The sequence below is a fragment of the Microtus ochrogaster genome, unplaced genomic scaffold (genome assembly GCF_000317375.1).
Source record: "Microtus ochrogaster isolate Prairie Vole_2 unplaced genomic scaffold, MicOch1.0 UNK40, whole genome shotgun sequence".
Lineage (NCBI taxonomy): Eukaryota > Metazoa > Chordata > Mammalia > Rodentia > Cricetidae > Microtus > Microtus ochrogaster.
This window is the reverse complement of record NW_004949138.1, coordinates 1,191,640-1,205,330: the sequence shown is the minus strand read 5'-3', so window position 1 is coordinate 1,205,330 and position 13,691 is coordinate 1,191,640. Positions and strand designations below refer to the sequence as shown.

The following is a 13,691-nucleotide window of genomic DNA, read 5'->3' as shown; positions in this document are numbered from 1 at the left end:
CCTCCTGTGCTATTTGTGGGGAAGAGTGAAGAGTAGTTTGTTTTGCCTGGGATGAACTACTTTATGAATTTTAATGGATGATATAATATTAAAAGCTAAACCAGGATTAAAGAAGATTTTTTTTTTTGTACTAAGCAAAAATAGTACTTAGTAGAGTGGAGTAGAAAAGATTTTTGTTTCCATTTTTTACCTGGGGAAAAATTCAGCTTTCATATTTTGAAAAGCTGCCCAAGTCAGTTCCCCTTAAGCAATAACTTGTGTTTAGGAAAAAATGTGGTTCTAGAATTCGAATGGCTTATCTCTGATAAGATGCCTATCTGGGCCAGCACGAAGAGCTTTGTTAAATACCTTTTGACTGAGTAATGCAGCCAGGCACTACCCATGTTTTTAGACATTTTCTCTATGCTTCTTTTAGTGCTGCTTTTCTCCTCCCACCCACCCCAACGAGGAAATGAGTATTTGGTTGGTTTTTGTTATTTAGGATTCTTGCTTCTTGGTTCAAGTTGTAATTGCTTTATAGAAAACCTAACGAAAATTTTAGAAACAGAATCACAGAAACTTAAACTCTCCGATTTAACTTTTACAAAAGAGTGAAAATTGAAAGACCAGATGAAATCCCAAGTTTTTAAACCAGAGCTGTTCCAGTTGCTACTCACTTTGCTACCATAGAACTGTTTCTTCTTCTAGTGTGATGGACTTTGGAGCCTCCATTTCCATAACATTCCATTTTCAAAGCAATTGAAATGGCTTTTTCTTTCATTTAAGCAGTGAGAAAAATAGGTATTAGAAGGGACCCCATGGGGTGATCAGATCTATCCCTCTGCCACGGAGCTAGACCACCCCAGACCAAAGTTTCAAATCTCAGTAAAGCAACTTTGTAGGCCTCGTAATCTGTTGACTCTTCTGCCCCTAAAGTGATGTTTAGCAGATTAGGGCTTCACAGCCCTGTGGGTTCCTAGTGACCTCCAATCTTAATGTACCCCTTGCTGGTATAGACCCAAAGCTGGAAAAGGAGCCCCAGAGATCTCTTGGAGAACAGGTGATGGTTTTAGCCACTCTGAGCATTGTACAGCCCCATAGGATGCTTTCCTTCTGCTGCTGGGGCTGAGATGGAGGAGGGGGTCTTACTGTGTACCTGTCTCCAGGAGGTAATTCTGGTGAAAACAACTGCGTCCAACTAGAAGTTCCAAGGACTGGAAAAGTACATTTCACGGGGCCTGTATTTTCTTTAATCTCCTTCTAAAGTGGTCTCTGCTCACTTTCATGCCCTGTGTTTTTGGGAAGAGAGTTTAGTTAATATGGAACACCACAGTTTGACTTGTATTATCTGTGCATTTATCCTAACATGCTTTATTTTTCTGTTATTCAAACTTTATTTGCAAGACGATAACTCTCTAGAGAAACCGTGGTCTCCATGGAGGGCCCTAGTAGTGAACTCCTGATTTTCCTTGGCTGAGAAGCGTGGCCCTGCCTCCAAACTAAGTTTTCAATCACATTTTTGCCAGTTTCCTAGGAAAAATAATTCCCCTTGTTGTTCATAAGAAGATGTCCAAGTCTGTTTTATATAACTGCATGATAAAAATTATAATTGGAATTAAAAATGATAGTATCAGCTTTTAAGGCAGAAGTTTGTTTTCCAAACCCCAGTCTTTGTTGGTGGAGAACATTTTTCGAGTTATTCCTGCTTACCTCCATTATCAAAGGCTTGGTACAAATTTTTGAGTAATTATATATTTTGAATAGACTTGTAATGATATATTTTGTATAACTTACAGAAATGTAACTACATTTTAAGAAACATTTTCTTCTTGTCTAGTTCTGTAAGTCCAAAGGAATTCGTTCCGCAGCACAATGCCAGGAAAAGGTGAAATAACCAGACAGGGCAGCTTGGATATCACGTGCGGAATTCAAGCAGCCTTTATAATAATTGAGCCAAAGGCTTTCTACCTGTTCATGAACGGGCAGAAGATTTAAATATGCAGTTCTGGAAATGGCTTTATTATGGAAGATTTTAAAATGAAACATAAGAGAGAAAGGCATTTTTAAAAAGTCTGAAATGAGAAAGGCCATGGTATCTAACAGCTATTGGGGAGGTAACTGTCCATTAGCCCTGGGCACCCAGCGAGGACAACAGTGTGCATTATGGTTCTGATTGTGGATTTCCATTGTTAGGGGCTGAAATGGGAGGCAATTGGGAGAGAGTTCAGCATTTTCAAGTCCTTGAAGCTCCTCTCTTTTCCAGAAAACTTACTTTATGGCATTATTTTTCCTGTCATCTGGCAGTTGCCATCACATTACAGATGCAATCACCTGTGACAGTGTGACGTCCTTAACTTAAGCAATCTGATCTCAGGGCAATAACTAATGTTGAATGACCACACTGTTGATCACCTTGATCATAAAAGGAGTCACGGTGCCCAGCTTGGATGCCCAGTCTGAATAGCTTTGAATCAATTTGGCTAATGAAAAATGACAGCCATGTTCAAAATGTTTTGTAGGTGAAAACAGCGACTCTTGCCACTGAGAGGAATGGGAAACCAGAGAACAATACTATGAACATCAATGCCTCCATTTATGACGAGATTCAGCAGGAAATGAAGCGTGCTAAAGTGTCCCAAGCACTCTTTGCAAAGGTTGCTGCCACAAAAAGCCAGGTCAGTACCACTATCAGGCATGAGTGTTGATCTGCCATGCCTGTGGCACAGTCTACGACTTGCCACCTCCAGGACTGTGTGAAGAACTCTGTTGAGCAGCAGTGTTGGGATGGCGGGGGTTGGCCCCCAGCAGCTGCTCCTAGACCAAGGGTTTCTCAGGGGGCTCTGAGGTGGTTAATAGTTGTGCAGAAGTGGATTCTCGGGGGTACATCTTACTAGGCTGCTTCATAAGAGAACATGTACCTTATTGCTGTCTCATTACTCATTCGCCCTTCAGTTTTAGTCTAAAAGAATCTACAGCTTCCTGTGCCGCTAGTCTACCTACCGTGGTGCAGGAGCTTTTAAAACAACCACATACGTTCGAGCATATTAGTGATTTCCGTTTTTCTGTAGTTGTGCAGAAGACAGATTGAACTACGCTACACTCAGGAAACTTGGCCAACTCTGATGACTTCATGGAGTTAAACTGGAAGTCCCAGACCTCTTCAAAGCAAATTTAAAAGCAATAGCTAGATCATAGAGCCCATTCCCAGATCTCTTGTTTAAATCAGACTCTGCTATGTTGGTAACTGTTTACTAGAGTCCCCTTTAGAATAGACTCACAGTTGTCTGTTAGCCGTTTACCAGAGCCATGAATAGGTTTAGAAGCTTAGAACACAGCATTCTCTTCCCTTTCACAAAAGGACTTGGTAACACTGTGATAGGACACAAGGGCTTGGGCAAGATTTTAATAACTTGAAATATTACACAGTTCTCTTTTCATAATCGTTAGATGACCTTTTATTTAACATTCTGATGATGTTGGTTTGTGATAGAATACACAATTCTGGGAGTACTCACAACATGAAATTTATAGGATAATACTTTCTGGCTTTTCCTAAACTTTTACTCGGTCTGCGTTAATAATGGTTCTTAATTGGGGTTTTACTTCAGAAACATGTTGCTCCTGTTTAAGTTGTAGGCCGGATGAATACTTAAGGGATATCTTGGAAATGTTATATAGAAATGATTAAACTCAAGCTGTGGACTGTAAAAAATTATAGCTTTATAGGCCGCATGCCTGCCTTACCCTTCAATCACTGTCAAAGTGATAATTTCTACAATAATATGTTTCTTTTATTGTGAGATTCTAAACATCAAGTACTGTTTAAACATTAACGGAGTTGTTTATGTTAGCGCTGTACCCAGCGTGTCACGCATCAGGCCACCGTCATCTCTCGTGGAATGTAAAATTCTGTCATGAATCATGGCTTGCATATCGGAAATTACTGTAATTTTGATTGGAAATTACAGGGCTCTTGAAATGTTTCTAATTATGATAGAATGTTAGAACTGCTTCAAACCTGTGTGTTCCTTCAGATGTCTTCATTTACATGCCAAGACTACGCTTTACGGAGAAATGTCCTGTCTCACTCCACCCCACCCACCCGGCACATTCTTGTTTTGACTACTTAGTCTAATTATGATGAGGACCTCTTATTTAAATACATATTATTTTGCCTTTCTTTCTGATCCTGCATCCCCCACCCCACCCTGGCCTGTCCAATTACATAATAAACTGTCTTCCTACAAAGGCCAAGCACTTTCTCCAAATCTCCAAAATGGAGGAGCTAGACACACATTATTATAGTCAGGTCATCCATGAAACAAAACAAACAAAAATTAATATTAAAGCTTTTCCGTGCGTCTCATGTTGCTTGTCACCTGTCATTTACCTGCATGTGCTACCTCCACCCCTCCCAGTTGCCTTCTGCTAAGTGCCTGCCACCTGTGGCTTGACTCTTGCTTAGGTGACGGTAGAGATTCCCCACGTTTGGGCTGAGTTACTGATTTAGGAACCACTTGGGCTCCTTGAGTCTGTTTGGTGTGCTGTGGTGTTTTTAAGCATCTTAATCATCATTGCCTCAAGTGTACATTTCTGCAATGGCGGTGAACAGCTTCTAAGTGTTTCCTGTCTCACAGTGTCTCAAGAATACCCCAGACTTCCACTCTTCCTATTAGTGGCTGAAGAAACTTCAGGAAGCCAGGTAGAGGCTGCAGCCAAGTGACCATGTGACTCTCTTCTCTTGAACAGCTATTCTGGTCACTAATGTCTTCTACTCCGACAACATTTTGTAATTTTTCTTGGTTACTCAGTTTAGATGTTACACTGCTCTCTTTGTGAAGACACATGCAGAATGCAAGGGCTCCTTAGGAATGAAGGTCCGGAGACTGTCTGTGTCATAACAGGACATCTGGCCAATAAGGGCGGCTGCTGAGTTTATTTAGGCTTTGTTCTTTTGCTCTCAAAGGAAACAGAAAAGCTAATGCAAAGTCTTCAACACTGACCTTTACATGGTGAATTTTGTAACTTCTGAGATAATTGTGATCAGGACTCTTCAGAAGGAAATACTGTTCCTCCGGGTGGGGTGTGTATAAAATGCAATGTGTTCGTATAAGCCTTTATGTTACAGATGCACAAAGGGATGGCATTTCTAATGCCCTCAGTAAGACATTCAGCCCTTCCCATGCAGAAGAGTGACTTATCTATCCTATATTTATGTATTTGGACTACCTTCCATTGTGAAAGGAGAGCATGCTCTCCAGTGCCAAGTGCACAGAGCGCTTTGTCTACGAGGAGCCTCCCTGTGTTGATTCTGCCTTTTGACCAGGACTAAATCAGCTCATTTCTTTGATGAGTAATAGAAATGCAGTTGTTTTAACCCGAAAAGAAATGTCTAAATGAAATATGCAGGTGAGCACTGAAGGTAGGTTACTTTTTTGTGCTCGGTTAGAAAAGCTGCTACTGCCTACTCAAAAGATGATGTTCCTGAACCTGATGCAAATGACTACAGGAACGCACTTTTTCTTTTCGGGATGTTCAGATAAGCAGCAGTTTTTCCAGGTGAGTCAAATTGGAATTTTATCAAATATTTACTCTGATAACCCTCAAATTATTATGGAAGCAGGATTTGCTAATTTTACTGTTTAAGAAAAAATAGCTGATTTGGATAATAACCATTACCATGTCAAGGCTCGGCTGCTGCTCGTTGGCTTCGGTGTTTTCATGTGGGAGATGGAAGTGGAGTTTCTCCTTAATAGTGGCAGATGTTAGACTCTAATTTTATTCCACAGAAACCCCAGGAGAGCTCTGAGACTTCAGGTGTGTGTCCAGCGAGGGGACGTAACAGCGCCAAAGGCCTTGCCTTGTCCATGTAATTTTTACATTGATTTTGTGTTTGTGGAGTGGAGCCTGCAGACCCAGCTGCATGGGCAGAGTCAGGGGCTTCTGCTGTCTCCATCCTCGCCAGGAAATGGTTCCTCCTGCTTGCTTCACAGCTCAGGGTATTCCTAGGTGTGGCAGGGAGCTATGCAGTTACGTCAGACTGGACATGCTTGCAGCGTGATCTTCTTCAAACTCCACAGGGAGAGGACTGGTCACCGTGGTTTGAGCTGTATTAATAAGTTGAATTTATTTTTATTTTTTAAATACACAAAGAGAGGATTTTAACTTAAAAATAGTATGACTTGTAGAATGGACCAGATAATTTAAAGACCTTTTTGTTTCTTCTTCTAACAATTTCAAACACTTTTGTCTGAAATGTAGGCCTGTGTTATGAATGAGAGGGGCTTGGGTCTTCCGTAGTCCTTGACTTGTAGTTGGGATGTCTAATACAATCAAACTGCCACAAATCAGGAGGGCTAGAACTAGGGCTAAAAATGTAGTGTGTAAAAGAATTTATAGTAGTAGAGCTAGAAATAAACCAGGGAAACTGTTACACTGTATCCTAGCATATTAGGGAAGGCACCTTCAGTGTTGTTCAGGCAGAGCTGCTCTGGGTGGAGGCTGGGTGCTAATTCATTCTTTGAGAATGTTCCTGTCACAGACTTTGCCGTGGCACGATTTTACCTGTGCAGATTCTTATTTAAGGCACTTGGGGTCTCGCAAGCATGCGAGCCACAGTTTCTCTTATTTCTTGGGCCACGTCTCTCAGGAGCAGTCGGTGAGATCCCTGTGCTGTGTCATCCGAGCCCATCTCTTAGATGTGCAGAGGGTCCTTGGTGGGAGCCATTTCTTTCCAGCTGGGTGGAGCCACACCCTGGTCATGGGCAGCTCAGGTTTCTTGGGGTCTCCTTGTCTGAAGGAGGAAGGGCAAGAGAAGGGTTAATGAGAACCAAGGAGGAAGAGGCACAGGGCATACCTAACCCTGCAGCTCCCATCTCTTAGGTCAAGTCTAGCATGTGCTTGACAAAGCCCCTGTCCTAGATTCTTGACTGGAAAGGAGGGGTTGGTTCCTTGGTCTCTTCTTGAGAGTGTTGTTGGCAGCAACTGCTGGAAATGTCATGGGTGTTAGTACTGAGATTACATTTGCTATACTTTTCCAGAACACTGCCGCTTCTAGTTGAATACTTAACCAGCCTATTGGAATCAATGGTTGACGTACCTACCACCCTGGTCAGCATGGCAGTCCATCACATATGCCAGGCAATGTAAAAACAGGACTAGTTAAATTTGTGGATCTGAATAAAGTTAGCTTTCTGTGCTCTGAAACAAGCACATGCTTTGCTAAGCATAAGGCTTGTTCTTCCAGGTCCAGCATTATTAAGAAAAGTGTGTGCTTGCCCATTTTCTGGCTAAAACATTATATAAAGGGATATCTGACCACTTAAGTACTGTTCCTGCAGAAGTCAAGCAAAAGACCTTTGGCTCTCTTGTTAGTATTTTCAAATGATTTAAAAATCTCACTTTTTATCTTCTGAAGTTGATTAACTGAAAGTCATAAATATATTATTTTTTTTTGCAACCAGCATAGTAAGTTTAATGGTTACAAATACAGTCACAAGTCATTAAGCTCAGTTTCCCCACTTTTAGAAACTTTGGGTATAATTCAGAGAAAAGGACTTTTGTGAGTACTGGGCCAGCTCTGTAAAGAGGGTCTTTGAGAGGAAGTGAGAACGGCCACTGTGTGTGACCGTGCAACAGTGGTTTATCCCATTACAAAGCTTGAATATTTTTAGAATCTTCTCTAACCACAGGCCACCTTTTATCCTAAAATGGTAGCAGACGCCACAAACTGTGGTCGGAGAATCTGGGGGGTGGCTCCTAACCGCCACAAAGTGTGGTCGGAGAACCTGGGGGGGGGGCTCCTGACCGCCACAAAGTGTGGTCAGAGAACCTGCGGGGGGGCTCCTGACCGCCACAAAGTGTGGTCGGAGAACCTGGGGGGGTCCTGACTCAGAAGCTCTTTGGTATTCGGGCATCAGTCAGGTCAGCTCCTCAAGATGAACACCATCACAAAAGCGAGGGAAAGTTAGCTCAGGGCGAGCATTCGTCTGCAAACCTGATGTCATCCAGTTAAACTGCACACAGAATGTAATACGGGTGTGATGTTTTCAGTGAGCTTTTTCTCGGGGGTCTCAGTCATCTTTTATGTTTTACATAATGAATGTAGGTTTTATTTTAGCGTTAGCTTTTTCCCCTCACATGAGGACTGAAAATAAAGGCCTCATGAAATAAATGTGCAGTAAAAGTGAGTTTATGCAGAATGACAATAGGGAAAATACACTTCTGATTTTCCCACCAGCAAAGGTGGATGGGCAGAGGCCTGACCAGAGAAAACAGCCCCATCCACTCTCCTGCCTCCGGGGCTTAACAGTTTGTAAAGAACTTGTTCCAAATATCTTATAGAAGTCAATTCTTTTGCGTGGTAAAATGACACAAAATCAGAGATCACCTACTAAGAAGTACTGTCTGTGTTTTAAAGATTGGTAGGAATAGACCTTTCTATAATTGGCTGCTGAATAACTTATAAAATATGAACTCCAAACCATTCATAGAGTTGATTTCTGATTGTCAAATTGATGAAGTTGTTTTTCTCCCTAAGTCTTAATCTGCTTCTATTATAGGTTAATAAAAAAATAATCTATTCTCTTGATTTTTTTTTTTTTGATTTAAGAATTCCAGCTGCTTTTGTGTTGTTTTCAAACAGTTCCCTTCTCAAGCAGTACACTTCAGAAATTGGGTTTAAACACACTGTTTCATAAACTGCCAGCCTCCTCGGCCGCCCCAGTGCCTCTGATTCCGTAAATCAGATCATAGGCAGCATGCTGTCCTATAATAAGGTGTCTGATCCTTATTACCAGTTTGTTGATGCACAGACTCCTTCAAATTGACCATCGCAACACATGGTTTCCCTGGAACTGGCTGTGATAATTAGCGTGGTTCTAATGAGACAGAATGTCACTGATCTTGTGCTGAACTGTCGCGCATCGACACTACGGATGGGAACTGTCAGAGCCCGCCATCTGTGACAGCGCTTGGCGTGCTCCAGGAGCAAGGTAGAGCGTGCTCAGTAGAGTATTTTCAAATAAATGGCCCTTTTCTTGACGAGGCTTCGCGATCTGTTCAAATGGAAGAGAACGGACGACCCAACTTTGTCCTACATGGAGCCCGTTTTGACATTCACATAGGAATATTGGCTACGTTCAGTGTTACATAAGAGAGGAATCTTTTGTTTAGCAGGTGACTTTAAGTGACAGTTTTCCCTGTTGCATGTGCTTCTTTATGCTTGTGTATGTGTGTGTGGCCTTTCCCAGTGGCCCCATATTGTCAGCTAATAGTAAAACGCTCACTTCAGACACTTTCCCCTGGTTTTAAAATTGCCTTGTTTAGGAGAGATTTGCTGGGGAACTGAGGATGGGTTTTAGTGATGGAGTGGTCTGAGGTAGCAAGGGGAGAGAGGAAATGGAGAGAATCCGAATGGGGGCAAGAACACATGAGAGGAAACAGAGTGGACAAGACATTGGGTCTGCAGACTCCAGAGAGGAGGGACGTTTTCCTGGCATGAAAGTCCAGCACTGCCTATCACTCCCAAATATGCTTTGTTGTTCCTTATTTCCTCCTCTCTGGCAGACCACACAGGGCTTGTTCTGAAGAACATTTTCACTAATCTGATCAGGCAGCCAAATACGCCGGGAAAACTGCTTTAATGATCCCACTAATTACCTCAAGTCAATATGAACTGTATTATTAGACTGAGGGAAAATATTCCATTAGGTCTCCCCCTCGGGAGTTCCTCCGCTTTGTGATGTCACCGAAGCCTTCACCCTCTCGCTTGTAATTAATTTTATTTACACACGCAGGCATGCACAAGGTCACACCTGCAGAACCAGCGCTGGCCAGGGAGCTTGTGGTACTCGGGCTTAATCAGATCTGTCATAATTACCATTCTGCATGTTTCTGACACACGCTGTGAAATATTTCAATTTAACTGCCGCTACCAGCACAACCAGATGTAGTGCGAGTGTGGCTGCATTGGAAATATTATTCCGCAGGATAAACTCTCTCCTCCTCCTTTCTCCCCCTCCCAGCTAATGTGGCACGGAAGCTGATGTACCCTGTAAATCTTGAATGCAGTGCTAGATTGATAACAGGCGATTAGACAGTTTAACCACAAACAGCTTGTTCATTTTTCACAGATGAAAACCACATGTGGTGTAACTAAAATTTCAGCCTTCTTTTTTTCTAAGGGTTGGGGTATGTATATGTGCGTAAAATATCCTTAAATAAAAATAAAATGTAATACAAAGAAGTTAAGTGTTTAGGAAGATGGAGAAGTTACCTAGTTCGTTTTTTTTTCCAGATTATTTATCAAAGCCTTATCAGATTCCAGTTTTCCACTTTGACCAAAACTTAAATGGGAAAAATATGTGGTCTCTAGTGGATCTGGGCACTGTGTTTTCAAATATTTCTTCTTTTGCTCTGTGGGCATGGAATAGTCCTTTGACGTTATGCCTTTTTAAAAGAGTTAACCCTTTTTAAATGAAAATTTTGAACAAGTTTCTAAGATTGAGTAAATGTAATTTTCCAAAAATAGCTTTCATTGTTGTTTTTGTAGTTAGTAAGTTGTCACTCTAGCCTCTATGGTCAGATATCAGACAATTCCCAAACATTATGGGCTCAGCCAGGAAATGTCTTTCCTCGATATTTGTTAACATACAGTCATTTTGAAAGATAGAGTTAGAAAATGGTAGTGTCTGCATTAGAACACCAGAGAGCCCTGCAGGAAGGTGCAGGCATGCCAGAATTACCACCAGGTCAGGAGAATCCCTGTAAGTGTAGAAACTCCATAGAAGTCAGAGCTGGAGGGAGAGGAGCGCTCACGGAGTAGGAAGAAACCCAAGTAGCACAGACACAACTGTCGTTCCCTTCCGGATGCACTCTTCATTCTTTTGCTTGCTGCTGTTAGCAGGGTTTCCTCTGGCTTTGGCCCCGTCTGCGAACACTTTCCCCATCTCTACATCGCTCCTTCCCTCTGTGAAGTTGTCTTAGATCACTGGAACGACCTTCCATCCTAACCTGGCTGTTGGGTGTTTTCTGTTTGCTCTGATAATGTCTCCAGCTCTGAAACCTAACATTTCTTGCTGATTCCCATGTTCTTTTGTCCTGAGTGTCATGCTAAAGGGGAGGTTAGTCACTCATGTAGGGTCTGCCTGTGAGGCTCTAGTTCAGCTGCTAAGATGTTCATTCACAGTTAGTTTGGGCTTTTTCCCTCCTTTGTGTACCCTTCATCTATCTTTGTAGATTCATTAGTTTTTCTTGTCTTTGGTTCCGCAGTCTGCCCTGTTGTTTCAAAGGTGTTATTATGGAAGATTGCATTCAGCCTCCATCTTCCATGAACCTACCATCACAACACTGTCCTCCTAAGTCTAGATGTCACTCAGAATCCTTCTTGGCACAAGAGTTCCTCTTCCAGTAGGTGAATGAACTCAGCCCTACTGCAGTCTACCTGTAATTTCAGGTCCCGAGAAGGCCTTGTTACTGAATCAAAGTTGGGGCGAATGAAACTTGGAACCTCATCGATACCGTCTGTGATAGCCCAGAAGTCTTCACACAGCTGCTGCACGTTTCACAGTCCCCGGCAGGGTCTCCATTCAGTGGAATCCTGCAGTAGCTCTTTGCAAATAAAAGATCTTACTCCACTGTGAAATCTCCTCCCCTAGTTTTTCACATTTGCAGACTTAACCAGTGTGTTGGAACACTTTGTGCTTAAAACACTTGTTGATACAAAACAAAACCCGAAGGACAGACTCAGAGCTGACAGATACAGTTAGGAACCAGTAGCGTGCAAGTTGGGGAATATTCAGAATTCTGATTATAAGGGAAGAATAGCTTTTCCCATCATATTAGGCTACCAGATCCCACTCTTTAAGGAAAATCTATTAGTTTTTTTTTTGTGATCTTACTGGGTTCTGTTTGATATAAGCGTAGTTTCCATGTGTGTGTTAACAGGGCACAGATAGCTAGGCAGTGGTAGCGAGCACGGGAGCAGAGGCAGGCAGATCTGTGAGTTCAAGGGCAGCCTCGGCTGCTCTACAGAGCGAGTTCCAGAACAGCCAGAACTACACAGAGAAATCCTGTCTCAAAACAAACACTAACAAAAACCAAGCTACAGATAAAGAATTTGTGGCCATGACAGTCTTCATGCTGCTCTGACTCAGTCTACCATCCTAAGCCCTGCTGAGGTGCCCTGCTTTAGGGCTTCAGACCCACATGAGAAAATAGGTTCCCCTAGTGTTCTCTTACCTTCTTTAGGACTTAACTCCCTCATTTGGTATCATGACAGTGTAGCTCACACTTGGCTTCTGAGCTCTGTCTCCTGATTAACTCTTCTGATGGGGAAAGGGTATAGTAGCTGCTGGCAGATGCACAGCTGATTGATGAAACACCTGAAACATGAACTTCATCTTTCAGAGGAAACCTTGAGTCTTGAAGAGCTGTGGCCCAGTTACCCTATAAATAAATGTGCTGTGTGTTTCCAAACAAGTCGTTTCGCATCTGAGGCTCTGAATTTCTTCAGGAAGTTAAACAGCTTAAGGAACATTACGTTTAATGCCCAGTGTAGAACCAGTTCTGTGTATCTGAGACTGAGACAGGCGTTCAGTGTGAACGAGACGCTATTTTAATGGATAGTACTGCCCAAAGAGGGTTTAACAAGAATAAATCACAGAAGCACTAAGGGGTCAAGTAATGGGAAGGCTTTGTTTTGCAGGCAAGTGCTGTTTTGGTGGCATATTCATCTGAGACTTGTTAGGGATGAGGGAAAGCCCCCCTGCTTTATGCAGCAGCTTGTCAGGGTCCATCCAGGCAGAGGTTGAAGAATGGGCTTGGATTCATGGGTGCAGGAACAGTGATGGCCAGAATCAGAGCAGCGCGGAAAGTCCCAGGTTTGGGAGAGGCTAGGAAAAGAGAAAACACAAATTAAAAAGGAACATGGGAGGCAGCTCCCTTAAGAGGGGACCGTGCACCACATTTGGAGGTGTGGAGCAAGGGTGTCCAGCACCAGCAAGAGTGCTCCTTGTCATGGCTGTAGCTTGGCTTCACTGGTGTTTGGTGCTCTAAATCAAATGCAGATTAGGTAAAAATCAATTACTTCAGGAAAGTCAAGGAACTAAAGGCTGTATGTAAACTCTAGACACACAAACAAATGCTCTTAGGAAATCCAGTGTAGTCCACGCCAAGCTGTTACTGCCTAAATTGCCTTCGTTCTTTCTGGCTGGCAATTAATTTTTTTGTTTCTATGTTTGGAGATTGGGGGAAGGGTAATAGCCTATGCAGAATAATTTTATTTTAGTAATTTTGATTAAAGAAACTAAGTAACTTGGACCCTGGTTAATCATAAAGACCAAAGCCTTATCCATCAAGCTGACTTTCCAGCCAGAGTTTATGTTTCTGTTGCTGGGTAGATTTTACACTGGTCATTGTGGATGACAAGTGTGGACCAAGAGATGTCTGTGTGCTCCGTTATTCCTACCCTCTGCCCCAGTTTTCATCTTTATCTTCACTTCCTCTCCCTTTTCTACTGGACTAGTCTTCTGCCCCAGCAGTAATCTCCCTTAATGCTGACCGAGCAAATCAAGTGTCCCCTTTGATAGGCAGCTTCTCCTCCCTAACTACCCTGTCCACCCTGGAGTCCATGCCTTTGATGCAGCCCTATGCTGCCTAGCCGGTGTCTATCCTGTTCCCTTCCCTTCTGTGTAAAGCCATACTTCCCGTCC

General features: G+C 42.6%; 1 protein-coding gene across 9 annotated transcripts in view; it reads left to right on the top strand.

The window, feature by feature from the left end:
- Satb1 (SATB homeobox 1) overlaps nucleotides 1–13,691 on the top strand; it is a 93,697-nt gene that overhangs the window by 59,794 nt on the left and 20,212 nt on the right. For all 9 annotated transcript variants that reach the window (XM_026790061.1, XM_005368746.2, XM_026790058.1 and 6 more), the window contains exon 9: nucleotides 2,499–2,654. In XM_026790061.1, the coding sequence (XP_026645862.1) occupies nucleotides 2,499–2,654 (156 nt within the window). The remainder of the gene's footprint in view (nucleotides 1–2,498; nucleotides 2,655–13,691) is intronic.